At 43.9% G+C, this 18,599-nt stretch overlaps 1 protein-coding gene across 1 annotated transcript in view; it reads left to right on the top strand.

Moving 5' to 3' along the window:
• CDCP2 (CUB domain containing protein 2) overlaps window positions 1–18,599 on the top strand; it is a 45,887-nt gene that overhangs the window by 6,443 nt on the left and 20,845 nt on the right. Inside the window, 1 exon segment of the mRNA XM_007505886.3 lies at window positions 16,991–17,244. Within this exon segment, the coding sequence (XP_007505948.2) occupies window positions 16,991–17,244 (254 nt within the window).

The following is an 18,599-nucleotide window of genomic DNA, read 5'->3' on the forward strand; positions in this document are numbered from 1 at the left end:
CAGACTGCCTGTGATAAGACTCAGCCCTAAGCTGAAACACTTGGCACTACTGGGTTGAGAGAAAGGATGAGCACATAAATAACAGTGATGTCAGGGAGAATGAGCTAAGTGCCAGAGAGAGGTCCAGAAAGAGTGTGAGCGATCCGAGGAGGGAGGGCCCCCTTGCCCGAGGATGGGGGGGGCGGAGCTGGGCTTTTCTTATGTGGACAGAAGACGTGACCTTCCCCACAGATCTTCAGATTGGGGCCAACAATTCTTGAACTCTATGCAGCCCTGAATTATGGACTGGAGTAGCAGCAGGGATGGTAGATAGACAGACATCAGGAGGATGGTCCCAACCAGGCAGGGATGTGAGCCACAGAGACTTCCTTCTCTATATACCCATTCCCATAGACAGTCAGTTCCTGTTCCTTGAGGTTAGGGGATCTGTTTTTGCTTTTTCTTGTACCCTTAGCACAGTGCCTGGCATGTAGTAGGTGCTTAATTGATGCTTATTGGTAGGGGTAACTACATTCCTCAGTGGCTAGAATGCCAGGCCTGGTGTCAGGAGGTCCTGGATTCAAATCTGACCTCAAGCACTTCCCAGATGTGTGACCCTGGGCAAGTCACTTAATCCCATTTGCCTAGCCCTTACCTTTCTTCTGGATTAGAACTAATACTTGTATTGGATCTAAGACCGAAATAGAGATTTCAAAGAAATAAATGCTTGTTGGTTACTTGATATTTTCTTAAAACCCAGGCAGATTTCTTATGCCCATTTCACAGATTAGAAAATTGAGAAGTCAAGCAACATACCCATTCTCAAAGACCTCGAGAGCGTCCAAGGTGGGGTTTAAACTAAGATCTTCCTGCCTCTGAGCCTAGCTTTCTGTCTACTGCCACATGCTGACAAAGGGAGCCATGGAGGTCATCTGCCCTAACCCTTCAGCCTACAGATGAGTAACTTTGAGGTGCAGATGAGGTCTCTTGACCAAGGGAACACAAGTGTTAAGCAAGATAATAACTAGAATGTCTGTGCCACTCTGAGGTCTGCAAAGGACTTGTCAGACCTCATCTCATCTTGGTCTCATAATAAATTTGTAAGGTAGAGACTATGGACATAATAATACATCCATTTTACAGATTAGAAAACTGAGGGAATGAGTTAGCTTGCCTGTGGTCACACATCAAATACATGGTAAATTCTGGATTCGAACCCAGATCTTTCTGTCTCAAAGCCTAGCCATTATGCCATGTTCCAGAGATAAGACTCAGAGTCAGCCTTTTAAGTAGAAATCCAGTGGGGCTATGGGGCCCAGTCATCTCCTGCAGCATTGTTAAGGATATTAGATGCTGCCTAGAAGAGGCAGGAGAGGGGCCAGGACTAGGGGACCCCATGAGGTGCTGTAATCCTGCTGCTTTGACATGCTTCCGATTGGAATTTCCCTTCCCCATGCTGAGTCCCACCCAAATAGATCCCTTTCTGTGGAGAGAGAAAAGATAAACAGCTGAGCCAACCCTCCCCCTCTCCTTTGTCAGCCACAGAAAAGGCAGCCCTGCCATCCCATTACTGGGGAGGAGAAGGGGGGGGTCAGTGACTGTTGCTATGGAAACCTAAAGACAGAGCAGGAATCAGGGGACCTGGGTCCTTCTCCTGGCCCAGCCCCCCACTGGCTGCAGGGCCACGGGGCCTCCCGGTGTCCCTCCTGGGGGGCCTGGGGCTCGGCCTCCCAGGGATGACCTTCCCAAACAGAAGCTGGGCCCAGGAGCATCCTGCATGTTAATGAGTTCAGCTCTCCAAGGCTTGGGCCTGACCCATAAATTATAACGAGAAGAACTGCTCAGCAGCATGATTAAATAGCCAATGGAGATGCTGGCTGCTTTAGCAGCCCGCTCCGAAGGACAGTCACATTCTGCCCTCTAGCCATGCTTTGGCTCTCAGTCAGCCCTGTGTGTGTGTGTGTGTGTGTGTGTCCCCATACATGTGCTTGGAGCCAAGAGAAGGATGGAGACAGGCAGAAAGAGACAGAGAGGGGGGGTGGGGGGGAGACAGAGACAGAGACAGAGAGACAGAGAGGAGAGACAGAGAGAGACAGAGAGAAGAGACAGAGAGAGAAACAGAGACAGAGACAGAGAGACAGACAGGGAGAGAGAGACAGGGAGAGGAGAGACAGAGAGAGACAGAGAGAGAGACAGGGAGAGAGAGAGACAGAGAGAGAGGGAGAGAGACAGATAGACAGACAGACAGGGACAGACAGAGAGAGACAGAGAGAGAGGGAGAGAGAATGGGGGGAGACAGAGACAGAGACAGAGAGAGACACAGAGAGAGAGACAGAGACAGAGAGACAGACAGGGAGAGAGAGAGACAGAGAGAGAGGGAGACAGAGAGAGAGACACAGAGAGAGAGACAGAGAGAGACACAGAGAGAGACAGAGAGAGACAGAGACAGGGAGAGAGACAGACAGAGAGAGAGGGAGAGAGACAGACAGACAGACAGACAGGGACAGACAGACAGAGAGACAGAGAGAAAGACAGAGAGGAGAGACAGAGAGAGACAGAGACAGAGAGACAGACAGGGAGAGAGACAGACACAGAGACAGACAGAGAGAATGGGAGAGAGAATGGGGGAGACAGAGAGAGACACAGAGAGAGAAGGAGAGGGGGGAGACAGAGACAGAGAGAGAGAAAGGGAAAGAGAGGGAGAGAGAATGGGAGAGACAGAGAGAAAGAGGGAAAGAGAGGGAGGGGGGAAGAGAGGGAGAGACAGAGAGAGAGAGAGAGGGAGGGAGGCAGACAAACAGACAGACCGACAGAGGGAGAGATAGAGAGAGAGCATCCACTTAGCACCTCAAACCCAGTACTAGGTATTGAGAGACTTGGGTTTTGGTTCTTATTCTGTCATTAAATTTCTATGTGACCTTTGGGAAGTCCTTTTTCCTCCTGGGAGGTGTCTCAGTTTCCTCTTCTCAAATGAAGGGGTTGGAATGGTCTCTGAGCTCCCTTCCAGAGTTAGCCTTCTCTGTTCCTTTCTTCTGTGATCCTATAACTCTGAGTCTCAGGGAAATCTGTTCTTGGTTCTGGTTCTTCTTGACCTCTATTCAGGATTTGGCACCATCAAGATCATGATCCTCTCCCCCAGGACATTGTCTTCTCTCTGGGCTCTCATTACAAGATTCTCTCTCTTAGTTTTCCTCCTACTTGTCTAATCACTCCTTCTCAGTCTCCTTGATCCACATCATTCCTCTACCCTTCACGTCTCTCAAGACTGTCCTGGATCTTCTCTTCTTCTTCTATGTTCTATCATCTGGTGATCTCATCAGCTCCCATGGGTTCAGTTATAATCTACAGAAAAACTCCCAGGTCCGTATATCCAGCCCTAATTTCTCTCCTGAGTTCCAGTCCAGCATCACTAATTGCTTTCTAGATATTTCTAATTAGATGTCCCATAGGCACCTCAAACTTGGCACATCCAAAATAAAACTCATTATTTTCTCCTTCCAATTCCTTATCTCTTACTAACTTCCTGATTTCAGTTGAAGACACCGGTATTTTTTCAGGAGCTCTTGAAAAATAATCCACTTCCCTCTCTTGCCTCAGTTTCTTCAATTGCAAATGACGAGATAAAACTAGATAATCTCAAAAGTCCAACTCTAACTTTCCATATTTCTGCTTTTGATAGTCCATATTCTAAGATCCTTCCCAATTCTGACATTCACTGGTAGCTCAGTGGATTGTGAACCAGGTATATAGATGGGAAGTCCTATGTTCATATCTGGCCTTAGACCTTTCCTAGCTGTGGGACCCTGGACAAGTCACTTAACCTCCATTGCCTAGCCCTTACCATTCTTCTACCTTGGAACCAATAAATAGCAAGGAAGATAAGGGTTAAAAAAAGATCCCTCTCAGTTCTAAAGAGGAAGAAGAAGAAAGAAGAGGAGGAGGAGGAAGAGAAGGTAGAGGAGGAGGAAGATTTCTGTGCTTTAGGTAGATCACTTTGACAGGTGGATGAAAGATGAATTGGAGTGGAAGAAAGCTGAGGCAGAAAGCAACCATCAAGTTCTTGTGGTAGTCCAGGCATGAGGTGATGAGGGCCCATGCCAAGATGGTGGTTGTATGAGTAGAGAGAAGGAGTTGTAGAAGAGACATGTGACAAAGGTAGAAAGGTCAAGACTTGGTAATATCTGCATGGGGAGGAAGGAAAAGGAATAGTCAAGGATGACTTTGATACTAGGAACTTGGGCCCACTGTTAGAAAAATGTTAATGCTCCCTACAGAAACAGAGAATTATGGGGTGGAGGTAGCGGATAGAGTATGGGACTTTGAATTAGGAAGACCTGGGTTCAAATCCCTCCTTAGACACTAGCTATATTACTGGCAATTCACTCAAGTTCTCTGAACCTCAATTTCCTCATCTATGAAAAAAATTAAGTCATTGGACTTTAATGGTCTCTAAATCAAGCTCCATGGACTTATGTGGAAATTGAGATGCATACATGACTCCAGTTGGAGATACCGTAAAGACAGGATTAACTCTCCCCTTGTCTATTTTTAGCTAAACAAATCAAGAACTTAAAGTACCCCTACTTGACACTAAGTAAGAGAGTTACTAGAGTAATCTCACACCTCAAAGGTCACTTCTCCCCCCTTAGGCAGTGCTAGGCAAATTGAAAGACTGCAATTGGTTCCTGTAAAGTGGGGGAGTGACAGGAAGTGACGCAGAGAAAACTACTTTTAAAAGACCAGCTCCAGTATTCAGTCTCTCTGCATTGGTGAGCTGGACTGGAGGAGGAGACTCTTTCCCTGGATCCTGTGTAGGCTTGTGGTGGTGAGTGGAGTGATTCCTTCTTTGGTTCTTTGGTGAGGAGACTCTCTCTGCTCATTGGCGCTTTGGTGCTCCCTTCAGCATGAGTTCTGGTGAGATTCTTGGAAGTCTTAACCTTGTGTGCACTGAAGGTTCTCAGCAGATTTTTCAGCATCTTCTGGTTCTTTGGATTTTGGCTTCCTAATTAGGACTTTGGATTCTGGTGAGATTTGCTTTTGGATTCTCATTTACAGCCTGGAGATATTAGGATTAAACTTAGGGTATTTGTAGCTAGGAAGTACTTTCTGTTTCTTTATCTACATTTTTCCACTTTCACTCTTTTCACTTCTTTGTAAATAAAGCTGCTAAAAGTCATTTTGACTTAAGCTGTAATATTTTTAAATCAGTGACCACAATATTACTTTAGAATTCTCATATTTAGCATGAAACCTAAATTTAAATTCTTAAAATACCCAATAGATAGTTGGTTATTCAGTACTAGAGTTCACAAGAATCATTCAAGTTGGCTAGGCAGATTTGGGAATAATCTATGTAGAGGTGATTCCCTGAACCCACAGGAGCTGATGAAATCATCATAGAAAGAAGTGAAGGCCAAAAGCAAAGTCTTGGAAGGGGCACCTACAATGAATGGGTGGGTCAGGGAGAAAAATCCAATAAAGAAAACTGAAGGAGAATGGCTAAGTCAAGACATCAAATGTTAAGAGCTTGTTAATGTTCCTGCCACTGGGCTAACTGGCAGAAAAACATCCCTACTCTCAAGGAGCTTAAATTCTTTTTTAAAATTCTTTTTAAATTTAAATTTTATTTTGTCAGTTTAGAACATTATTCTTTGGTTACAAGAATCATATTCTTTCCTTCCCTCCCCTCCACCCACCCTTCCCATAGCTGATGTGCAATTCCACTGGAATTTACATGTGTCCTTGATCAGAACCCATTTCCATGTTGTTGGTGTTTGTGCTAGGATGTTCCTTTAAGTCTACATCCCCAACCATATCCCCCTCGACCCATGAAATCAAGCAGTTGTCTTTCCTCTGTGTTTTTACTCCCACAGTTCTTCCTCTGAATGTGGATAGCATCTTTCTCATAAATCCCTTGGAATAGTTCTGGATCACTGCATTGCTGCTAGTAGAGAAGTCCATTACGTTCAATTGTGCCACAGTGTACTCATCTCTGTGTAAGTGTTCTCCTGGTTCTGCTCCTCTCACTCTGCATCACTTCCTGGAGATCATTCCAGTTCACATGGAATCCCTCCAGTTCATCATTCCTTCGAGCCCAATAGTATTCCATCACCAACATATACCACAATGTGTTCAGCCATTCCCCAATTGATGGGCATCCCCTCATTTTCCAATTTTTGGCCACCACAAAGAGCGCAGCTATGGATATTTTTGTACAAGGCTTTTTCCTATTATCTCTTTGGGGTATAAACCCAGCAGTGCTATGGCTAGATCAAATGGCAAACAGTCTTTTAGCACCCTTTGGGCATAGTAAGGAGCTTAACTTCTTTTTTTTTTAATTTTATAGTATTTTATTTGATCATTTCCATGCATTTTTCATTAAAGACAAAGATCATTTTCTTTTCCTCCCTCCCACCCCCCCGTGGCCGACATGTGATTCCACTGGTATCATATGTGTTCTTGACTTGAACCCATTGCCATGTTGTTAGTATTTGCATCAGAGTGTTCACTCCGAGTCTTTCCTCTGTCATGTCCCCTCAGCCATTGTAGTCAGGCAGTTGCTTTTCCTTGGTGTTTCTATTCCCTCAGTTTGTCCTCTGCTTTTGGATAGTGTTTTTTTCTCCTTGATCCCTGCAGATTGTGCAGGGACATTACACCACCACCAATGGAGAAGTCCATTACGTTCGATTATACCACAGTGTATTAGTCTCTGTGTACAATGTTCTCCTGGTTCTGCTCCTCTCGCTCTGCATCACTTCCTGGAGGTTGTTCCAGTTCACATGGAAATCCTCCACTTTATTATTCCTTTTTGCACAATAGTATTCCATCACCAACATATACCACAATTTGTTCAGCCATTCCCCAATTGATGGGCATCCCCTCGTTTTCCAATTTTTGGCCACCAGAGCTTAACTTCTAATGGGGGAAGACAGCATCTAAAGGGGAGCTGGAAGGGAGGGGAGAGTGATGGTGGAGAAGTCCAGAAATTTGGGTTCAGAAGCAAAACTGGGAGAGGTAAGAGCTCTTGCTTTAAATGGCAGTCCTGGGAGGAACTCGCCAAAAGGAGTAGGGATGGACACTGGTGGAATGATTTTCCAAGCTGAGAATGCTGAAGAGGTGGAGGAGAACCATGGAAGACCAGAAGCCAAAGGAGGGCAAGCGATTTAGAAAGAACATGTGGTTGCTCATGTGAAAGGCAGCAGAAAGGTCTTCCAGTCCATGTAAATAACATTTATTAAGTGCCTATTATGGACAAGGAGCTTAAAAGAAATGTACGGTCCTCAAAGTAGAGACTTCTCCAGCCCGAATGTTCAGATAAGCTATTTGTGCCCGACCTGTGGCAGAACCTTCTGAGCTCTTCTTGGTCTGATCAGCCACACTGGACACACTGCACATTAACCCCAGCACAGCTATGCCGTTTTGTCTTCACGGACAAATGACAACAACCAGCGATGGGCGTTAGGGGCACAGAGGTGGAAAATGGCAGTCGATCTCAGCAAGTTTACGATCTACCGGAGGATGTACTCAGCCATGTATGATGCAAAGTAGAAGAGGTAGAGAGATTCCTTTTGGCTGAGGCAAGGGGTGAGAAAGTCAGCTGAGCCTTCAAGAAAGCTGGTGGTTCCTCACCAGAAGGAAGGAGGGAGGGCATTCCGGGATGGGATCACAGAATTTCAGATAGAGGGGATCTCAACTCCTCGTAGGGATCCCCACTACAACCTACCCATCGACTAGTCATTCAGTCCCTGCTCAAAGACCTTCAAGGAGAGGGGAGACCCAGCACCTCTTTGGACAGCCATCCCACTCTGGGATAGCTGGCTCTCCTGACATCGAGCCTCAATGGATCTCTTTGCAAGTTCTCCCTATTGCTCCTGGTTCTGTCTTCCAGGGTAGGATGGGACAAGGTTGATCCCTCATACACGTGATGATCCTTCAGATACTTGAAGGCAGCCTTCATGGCCTCCCTGAGTTTATTCCTCTCCAGGCTAAACATCTCTGGTCCTTTTAACTAATCCTGTGCTTTGGGGATAAGAATTTAGCACTTACATGGAGGATCAATTAAAGAAGGGAGAGTTGGGAAGAAAGGCTGATATATGATCCAAGGACATGTCAAAGAGTCCCTGGACTAGCATGGTGGTTGTGTGGGTGTATTAAAGGGACCAGGAGCCAGAGGTGGTGTGGAGATGGTCCACAGAGCAGGAAATCCCTTCTAGATCAAAGGAGATTACAGAACTGAAAATACATTGGAAGTGAAAAGCATCCCAGCTGTGTGACCCTGGACAAGTCACTTGACCCCCATTGTGTAGCTCTTACCACTCTTCTGCCTTGGAACCAATACACAGTATTGATTCCAGGATGGAAGGTAAGGGTTTAAAAAAAGTGAAAAGCACTGTACAAACACAGAGGAAGAGGAGGAGGAGGAGGAGGAGGAGGAGGAGGAGGAAGATATCTGTTAAGAAATCTATTCTTTTTTATTACTGGCCTGAATTCCAGGGACTTGTCTAACCTACCAGTCTCTGTCAGAAGCTTCTCTGGGAAGACCCCAGGGAAAAAGCTTGGCCCAATTTTTAGGGTCAGTGTCAGTCCCTGGGGTCCCAACAAGGGCCAGCATCCAGTCCTCCTGCCTCCTTGACATGCCCGTCCCCTGCTACTCACTTCCACTGAGCTCTGGCTAAGAAAGCCTCCACTCTAGCCTCTCCAAAACACAAAGGCTTCTCCCTTTGCTCTCATTTTTCTTGGCTAGAGACTAGTACAGAGGCTAGGGACCAGGTTTGACATCAGGACAAGTTCTCTGAATCCAGTCTCAGATACTTACTAGCTGTATGACCCTGGCCATGTCTCTTAACCTCACCCTCCTTCAATTTTCTCATCATAGAGGCAGCTAGATAGTACAGTGGACCGAGGGCTAGAGTGGAGTTAAGAAGACCTGAGTTCAAATCCAGCCTCAGATACCGGGGAAATCATTCAACAATTCTCAGCCTCAGTTTCCTCATCTGTAAAATGGGGATCCTAATAATAGCAGCTAATTCCCAGGACTGTTGTGAGGATAAAATGAGATAATAAATGTAAAGTATATCATAAACGTTTAAATGCTATGTAAGTGCTAGCTATAGCTTTTATTACTATCATCAACATTCTTCTGTATTATTGTCCTTGGGGGTGCTTCGTTCCTAGAAGCTATTTCTTTTCTTTTTTTTTAATATATTTTAATTCTGCTGATCAGAGGATTTGTGCTGGAATCCCAGCTCTCCTGTTTACTGCCTGTGTGACCTCAGGCCAACCACTAAATTCTCTGTGCCTCAGTTCTTTCTTCTATAGAACCCATTGGGTTCCTCTATAGATGGCCCATCTGGTCTCTCCAAGGTCAGAGACTCAGCTCTGACCTTATGGTTGAAAGTCAGTTCTCAGGGGCAGCCTTGGAGATGGGAGATCCTCAGTTTGAATCTGGCCTCAGATACTTCCTAGCTGTGTGACCCTGGGCAAGTCCTTTAACCCCAGTTGCTTCACCCTACCTGCTCTTATGCCTTAGAACTGATACCTAGTATTGATTCTAAAACAGAAGGTTTTAGAAAGGAAAATGAAGTGACTTCTTCTGACTGGACCTCAGTTTCCTCATCTGTAAATTTTTGTTATTCAGTCATTTTTAGTCATGCCTGATTCTTCATAACATGATTTGACATTTTCTTGGCAAAGATACTGGAGTGTTTTGTCATTTCCTTCTTCACCTCATTTTCCAGATGAGTAATTGAGGCAAACAAGGTTAAGTGACTTACCCAGGGTCATACAGCTAGTAAGCATCTGAGGCCAAATTTGAACTCAGGAAGATGAGGATTCCCAACTCCAAGCCTGGCATTCTGTCCACAGCACCACCAAGCTGCCCCATCTATAAACTAAATGACTTTTAGGGTCCCTCCCAGGGCTAAGTCCATGATCTTATGAACATCTCTGCTCCATACCCAAGGCTCCCTCTCCTGGTTTGGTGTTTCTGCTCTTCAGAGCCCCACCACAGTCCCAGCTCACTTCATTTGCCCTGAGGCCAAGCTGTGCCCATTTAATCCTGCCAATTGGGGCCAGTGTGTAAATTAATCCTTTGGCCTCTTAATCAGCTGTGCTAGTCTTTCTTGAACACCCTCCAGTTGGCCTCCTGTTGTCTGGCAGGGCCAGAAACCCTTTCTGAGGAACATGGCAGGCCAGCCAAGGCTCCCCAGCTCCAGCCTGGGAAGATGGAAGCAGCGCTAATTAGTCCAAAATGGCCACCTTTAAGCTGTTAGAGAAAACCTTGGAGGGCATCATGAGGGAGGAAGGCATGCTCTTTTTTTTTAAACATTATTTTATTTGGTCATTTTCAAACATTAATCATTAGAAACAAAGATCATTTTCTTTTTCTCCCCCCCCCCCCTCCCAAGGTGTTCATTTAGAGTCTCTCCTCAATCATATCCCCTCCACCCCTGTAGTCAAGCTGTTGCCTTTCCTCAGTGTTTTTACTCCCACCGTTTGTCCTCTGCTTGTGGGTAGTGTTCTTTTTTCCTTGATCCCTGCAGGTTGTTCAGGATCCCTGCATGGCCACTAATGGAGATGTCCATTACATTCGGTTGTACCACAGTGTATCAGTCTCTGTGTACAGTGTTCTCCTGGTTCTGCTCCTCTCGCTCTGCATCACTTCCTGGAGATTGTTCCAGTTCCCATGGAATCCCTCCACTTTATTATTCCTTTGAGCACAATAGTATTCCATCACCAACATATACCACAATGTGTTCAGCCATTCCCCAATTGAAGGGCATCCCCTCATTTTCCAGTTTTTGGCCACCACAAAGAGCGCAGCTATGAATATTCTTGTACAAGTCTTTTTCCTTATGATGTCTTTGGGGTACAAACCCAGCAGTGCTGTGTCTGGATCAAAGGGCAGACAGTCTTTTATTGCCCTTTGTGCATAGTTCCAAATTGCCCTCCAGAATGGTTGGATCAATTCACAACTCCACCAGCAATGAATTAGTGTCCCTACTTTGCCACATCCCCTCCAGCATTCATTACTTTCCTTTGCTGTCGTGTTGGCCAATCTGCTAGGAGTGAGGTGATACCTCAGAGTTGTTTTGATTTGCATCTCTCTGATTATGAGATGTAGAACACTTCTTCATGTGCTTAATAGTTTTGATTTTTTTGGCTGAAAACTGCCTATTCATGTCCCTTGCCCATTTTTCAGTTGGAGAATGGCTTGATTTTTTGTACAACTGGTTTAGCTCTTTGTAAATTTGAGTAATTAGACCTTTGTCAGAGGTTTTTGTTATGAAGATTGTTTACCAATTTGTTGCTTCCCTTCTAATTTCGGTTACATTGGTTTTGTTTGTACAAAAACTTTTTAATTTGATGTAATCAAAATTGTTTATTTTACATTTTATGACTCTATGTCTTGCTTGGTTTTAAAATCTTTCCCTTCCCAAAGGTCTGACATGTATACTATTCTGTGGTCACCTAGTTTACTTATAGTTTCCTTCTTTATGTTCAAGTCTTTCACCCATTCTGAGTTTATCTTGGTGTAGGGTGTGAGATGTTGATCCAAGCCTAATCTCTCCTACACTGTCTTCCAGTTTTCCCAGCAGTTTTTGTCAAATAGTGGATTTTTGTCCCAAAAGCTGGGATCTTTGGGCTTATCATAGACTGTCTTACTGAGGTCACTTATCCCAAGTCTATTCCACTGATCTTCCCTTCTGTCTCTTAGCTAGTACCAAATTGTTTTGATGACCACTGCTTTATAGTATAGTTTGAGATCTGGGACTGCAAGGCCACCTTCCTTTGTATTTTTTTTATTTCCCTGGCTATCCTTGATCCTTTGTTCTTCCAAATGAACTTTTTTATGGTTTTTTCTAATTCAGTAAAAAAAATTTTTTGGAAGTTCAATGGGTACAGCACTAAATAAATAGATAAGTTTGGGTAGGATGGTCATTTTTATTATATTGGCTCATCTTACCCATGAGCAATTAATGTTTTTCCAATTGCTCAATTCTAGTTTTAGTTTTGTGGAGAGTGTTTTGTAGTTTTGTTCATATAGTTCCTGTTTTTGTCTCAGGAGGTAGATTCCTAAGTATTTTATTTTGTCTAAGGTGATTTTGAATGGGATTTCTCTTTCTAGTTCTTGCTGCTGAGCTGTGTTGGAGATATATAGAAATGCTGATGACTTATGTGGGTTTATTTTGTATCCTGCAACTTTGCTAAAGTTGTTGATTATTTCAACTAGCTTTTTGGTTGATTCTCTAGGATTCTTTAAGTAAATCATCATGTCATCCGCAAAGAGTGATAACTTGGTCTCCTCATTGCCTATTTTAATGCCTTCAATTTCTTTTTCTTCTCTAATTGCTATTGCTAGTGTTTCTAGTACAATATTAAATAATAGACGTGATAATGGGCATCCTTGTTTCACTCCTGATCTTATTGGGAATGTATCTAGTTTATCCCCATTGCAGATGATGTTAGCTGATGGTTTTAGATATATACTGGTTATTATTTTTAGGAAAAAACCTTTTATTCCTATGCTTTCTAGTGGTTTTAATAGGAATGAGTGTTGTATTTTATCAAAGGCTTTTTCTGCATCTATTGAGATAATCATGTGATTTTTGTTGGTTTGCTTGTTGATGTGGTCAATTATGTGGATGGTTTTCCTAATATTGAACCAGCTCTGCATCCCTGGTATAAATCCTACTTGATCATGGTGGATGACCCTTCTGATCACTTGCTGAAGTCTTTTTGCTAGTATCATGTTTAAGATTTTTGCATCTATGTTCATTAGGGAGATTAGTCTGTAGTTTTCTTTCTCTATTTTTGACCTGCCTGGCTTTGGAATCAGTACCATATTTGTGTCATAAAAGGAATTTGGTAGAACTCCCTCTTTGCTTATTATGTCAAGTAGTTTGTATAGTATTGGGATTAGCTGTTCTTTGAATGTTTGATAGAATTCACTTGTGAATCTATCAGGCCCTGGGGATTTTTTCTTAGGGAGTTCTTTGATGGCCTGTTGGATTTCTTTTTCTGAAATGGGATTATTTAAGAATTCAATGTCTTCTTCTGTTAGTTTAGGCAATTTGTATTTTTGTAAGTATTTGTCCATATCGCCTAGATTGGCATATTTATTGCCATATAATTGGGCAAAGAAGTTTTTAATGATTGCCTTAATTTCCTCTTCATTGGAGGTAAGGTCCCCCTTTTCATCTATGATACTGTTAATTTGCTTTTCTTCTTTCCTTTTTTAAATTAGATTGACCAGTACTTTGTCTATTTTGTTTGTTTTTTCAAAGTATCAGCTTCTTGTCTTATTTATTAGTTCAATAGTTCTATCACTTTCAATTTTATTAATTTCTCCCTTAATTTTTAGAATTGCTAATTTGGTTTTCTTCTGGGGGGTTTTAATTTGTTCACTTTCAAGTTTTTTGATTTGCATGTTCAATTCATTGATCTCTGACCTCCCTAATTTGTTAATATATGCACTCAAGGATATGAATTTTCCTCTGAGTACTGCTTTGGCTGCATCCCATAAGGTTAGAAAGGATGTCTCGCCATTGTCATTTTCTTCAATGAAATTATTGTTTCTATGATTTGTTCTCTAACTAACTGATTTTGGAGCATCATATTATTTAATTTCCAATTGATTTTTGATTTTGCTCTTCATGGATCCTTACTGATCATTATTTTTATTGCCTTATGATCTGAAAAGGTTGCATTAATTATTTCTGCTTTTCTGCATTTGTATGCCATGTTTCTGTGACCTAGTGAATGGTCAATCTTTGTGAATGTGCCATGTGGTGCTGAAAAGGTGTATTCCTTTTTGTCCCTATTTATTTTTCTCCATATATCTATTAACTCTAAGTTTTCTAGGATTTCATTCACCTCTTTTACCTCTTATTTATTTATTTTTTTATTTGATTTGTCTAAATTTGATAGTGGTTGGTTCAGATCTTCCACTAGTATAGTTTTATTATCTATTTCCTCCTTCAATTCTCCTAGTTTCTCCATTAGAAATTTGGGTGCTATACCATTTGGTGCATACATGTTGAGTAGTGATATTTCCTCATTGTCTATACTCCCTTTTATCAAGATGTATTTACCTTCCCCATCCCTTTTAATTCGGTCTGTTTTTGCTTTGGCTTTGTCAGATATCATGATTGCCACTCCTGCCTTCTTTTTTGTCAGTTGAGGCCCAGAAGGTCTTACTCCAACCTTTGATTCTGACCTTGTGAGTGTCTACCTACCTCATGTGTGTTTCTTGAAGACAACATATGGTAGGGTTTTGGCTTCTAATCAACTCTGCTATTCATCTACGTTTTATGGGTGAGTTCATCCCATTCACGTTCAGTGTTATGATTGACATTTGTGAATTCCCCAACATTTTGATATCCTTCCCTAATTCTGACCTTTCTTCTTTTGCTATAACCTTTTAAACCAGTGGTTTACTTTAAATCAGTCCCTCTAGTCCCCTCCCTTGTTATGCTTCCCTTTCTGGCCCCTCCCTTTTAGTTCCCTTCCCCTCCCCCCTCTCCTTCCCTCCCTTTTTGTTCTCCCTCACCCCCATCCCCCCTTAGTTTTCCCTTTTCCTTTACCCTGTTGGATAAGATAGAATTCACGATCCCAATGGATCTAGATGTTCTTCCCTCTCAGAGTTGATTTCACTGAGAGTAAGGTTTAAGTAATAACAATTAGCAGTCTTTTCCTCTCCTTCTTATAAGAGAATTTCCCCCCTCCTCTTCCCATGTTTATCTTTGTGTGACAAAGATTATCCTATTTAATTTATTTTTATTTCTTCAAGTATATCTTAGTACCATCATTTATACCCCCTCCCTTTTTCTTTCTTTTTATTTTTTCCCTCCAAATCATGTTAATGTCCCGATCTTTCCCTATAAGTGATTCTTCTGATTACTATATTAATGCACACCATTTTTGAAAGTTACATATAACATTTTCCCCATATGTTAGGATATATTTTTATCTAATTGTAGCCCTTATAGAAGAGAGTTTGAATAAAAGAAAAAAAGCACTTTTCTCCTTTTCCCTTTCTTTCATATTTACCTTTTCATATTTCTCTTGCTCTTTGTGTTTGGATGTTGAACTTTCCACTGAGTTCTGGTCTTTTCTTTGCAAATACTTGGAAATCTTATATTTTGTTGAATGCCCATACTTCCCCCTGGAAGTATATAGTCAGTTTTGATGGGTAGCTGATTCTTGATTGAAGACCCAGTTCTCTTGCCTTTCTGAATATTGTGTTCCAGGCTTCGCGGTCTCTTAGTGTGTTCGCTGCTAGGTCTTGTGTGAACCTTATGGAGGCTCCTCTGTATCTGAAGTTTCTCTTCTTTGCTTCTTGTAAGATTTTCTCCTTAGCTTGGAAGTTCTTGAATTTGGTGATTACATTCCTGCGGGTTGTCTTTTGGGAATTTAGTATAGAGGGTGTTCTATGAACCCTTTCTATTTCTATTTTGCCCCCTTACTTGAGAACATCAGGGTAATCTTCTTCGATGATTTCTTGTAGTATGGCATCGAGGTTTTTATCTCTGGTTTTTCCAGGTAGACCAGTGATTCTCAAGTTGTTTCTCCTTCCTCTGTTTTCCTGGTCCGTCACCTTGTCCTTGTCAGTGAGATATTTTATGTTTTCTTCTAATTCATTAATTTTTTGACTTTGCTTTATTAATTCTTGCTGAATTGCAAGATCATTGTCTTCCAGTTGCTTAATTCTAATCTTTAGGGACTGATTTTGCTTTTCAGTTTGGCTTGCCCTTCTGTTTGAGGCTTCCAGCTCTTTCTCCAATTTCGAGTTCTTGTCTGTCAGGCTGTTGACCTCTTTCTGAATTTTTTCCCATTTTTCTTGCCAGAAGGTTTCCATATTTTGGATAAACTCCATTTTGAGTTCTTCCAGAGCTTGTGGATAATTTCCATTTCGGGGGCATGTTTTGATTTTGTTTGAATTTCATCCTCTTTTTCCTCTGTAGCCTGGGTTTTCCCTCTGTAAAAGTTTTCAATAGTCACTTTCCCCCCCCCCCCCATCCCCCTTCTTCTTGGAGGGTTGATCTTGGGCACTATTAGCAATCCCTTTGGTGGTTTTCCCTTTCCTTTTTGGTCAGAGGTCTGGGTGTTATGGGCAGGTTTTCTGTGGATTTAAATGGCGATGTTTTTTTCCTCAGTCTTGTTCTTCCCCGGCTCCACGGTTTGTTAGTGCGCCAGGGGCCCTGTGCTCTGTGGTCTCTTCTCTCCTGTGCACAGGAGTCTCCTGTAATACCGCTGTGAGGGGTAGTTCCCTGGTAGCCCCTGTCAGTTTCCAAGGACCCTGGCGTCCCCCCCCACACACACACATACACTACAGCAAGGAGCAGAGCTTTGGCCTCAGGCAGTTTCTATAGTTTCTAGGGTCTCCACAGTGTTCACAGTTTGCAAGGGCCCCTGTGGTCTGTGCATTCTCCAGTGCACAGGGTTCTCCAGTGAAACCACCTTGAGGGGTAGTTCCCTGGCAGTCCTCATTAGATCCCAAGGACCCTGCTGTGCCTCCCCAGACAGAGACGCTCTTCATTCACTCGCTGTCTCCGGTGAATGCGCTGGCCCCTACTCTGGTTCCTTGGGGGGGGGGTGAGGGAGGGCAGCTCAGTTCACGTTCTTGTGCATGCTTTTTCTCCTTCTTATAGTGTGGAAATGTTCAAACCCCACTTACCTTCGTTGCTGTGGCCTTCTGGAGAGTCCCTCCATTCTCCCAAGGATGATTTTTATGCTCTTTTGAGGTAGTCTATTTCATTCAGTGCCAGAGAAGAGGAAGTGATTCGTGTCTAGATTGCAGCCATGTTTACCCAGAAGTCTCCATGCTCTTTAATGGATCAGTATTTATTAAGTGTCTTTGGTATATCCACCCCACCCCTGGAGTTTGCAGGGACTAAAGCAGAGAAGGATTCTTGATGTTCTTTGTATGCGATATTCCAGATCCTCCCTCCACACCTTTGCCTAAGCTGTTCCCCATGCCTGAAACATCCTCCTTGTTTCCTGCTCTCAGAAGGCTCAGCTCCTTTAACGCTCAGCTCAAGCACCACTTCTTGCATGAGACCTTTCCTGATTCAGTCACTTCTTCAAGTTTCATTTGCCATGATCCCCCTAATGACTCCCTACCCTATTCTGTGTGGCGTTTACATTTCTTCATCTGTGTTCGAGTTCTTCACCAGCCAGCCAACAAGAACACTAAGCCCCAGGATCCAACGCAAAAGCTACAGGCTTGCCCTCGAGTAGCTTACATTCCACTGCAGGAGACAGGCAAGCAAAGCAAAGGAAGAAAGTTCTTAGAGAAGTCCATATAGGACATGCCAGGAATAAGTGCACTGTGATTGGGGTGGAAGTGAAAGGGGGGCAAGGAAGAGGTGAACAAGTGGGGACACCAGGAAATGCCTCTGGAAGTAAGTTGATGGGACTTGATCTGAGCTTTGAAGGGAGCTAGAGGTTCTAAGAGGTATAGGATCTCAGAACATAGAACAGGGAGTGTCAGAGCTGGGAGGGAGCCCAGAACAGGGGAGGTCAAGGCTGAGAGGGAGCTTAGAACAGAGGAGTTCAGGGCTGGGAGGGACCTTAGAAAAGGAGTGTTAAGAGCTGAGAGGAAGCTTAGAAAAGGGAGTGTCAGAGCTGGGAGAGAGCCTAGGATAGAGGAGTTCAGGGCTGAGAGGGAGCTTAAAACAGGGAGTGTCAGAACTGAGAGGGAGCCTAGAACTGGGGAGTTTAGGGCTGGGAGGGACCTTAGAACAAGAAATGTCAGAGCTGGGAGGGAGCTTAGAATAAGAAATGTCAGCGCTGGGAGGGAGCCCAGGACAGGGGAGATCAGGGCTAGGAGGGAGCCTAGAACAGGGAGTGTCAGAACTGAGAGGGAGCCTAGAACTGGGGAGGTCAGGGCTGGGAGGGAACTTAGAACAAGAAATGTCAGAGCTGGGAGGGAGCTTAAAACAGGGGAGTTCAGGGCTATGGGGGAGCTTAGAAAAAGGAGTGTCAGAGCTGGGAGGGAGCCTAGAACAGGGGAGGTCAGGGCTAGGAGGGAGCCTAGAACAGAAAATGTCAGAGCAGGAAGGAAGCTTAGAACAGAGAGCACTTCTCAGCTGTATGATCCTGAGTAACCTTTCCCAGACTCAGTCTCCTCACCGCTCCCCATCAGTGGGATTAATAATAGCTGCAGTTGCTAGCTGACAAGGCTGGTGTTGAGGTCATTTGTGATCATGTCAGCAAAGCATTTTGCAAACCTTAGGGCTCCCTGCCAATGCCCACCATGGTTGCTCTCAGCTATGGTGAGAAGCACCATCAATGGCAGAAGGAAGATGGGCGGGCTGTGCCCCAAGAGAGAGGAGACTGAGGCTCAGCCCTTAGGTACCCCCTAAAAAGCTACTGTCAGGGGAAGGCAGGCCCGCTGGGGAGGACTGAGGGGAAATCGTGGGTGGGGGGGAGCCCCAAAGTTGTTGTTCCCCCCTAGCTCTGAAACTAAGCTGGAACGTGGGGGCCCTGGCAAGGAAGAGGTTAAGCCTCCTCCCGGCTCTCTTCCGCCTCTCTCGCTCCCCTCCCCCTTCCCGAGCCGAGCCCCGATGCTCCAGGGTCCCTCTGATGCGGAGGAGCGCCCAGGCTCCACCATTCCG

This window comes from Monodelphis domestica, chromosome 2, assembly GCF_027887165.1.
Source record: "Monodelphis domestica isolate mMonDom1 chromosome 2, mMonDom1.pri, whole genome shotgun sequence".
NCBI classification, from domain to species: Eukaryota; Metazoa; Chordata; class Mammalia; order Didelphimorphia; family Didelphidae; genus Monodelphis; species Monodelphis domestica.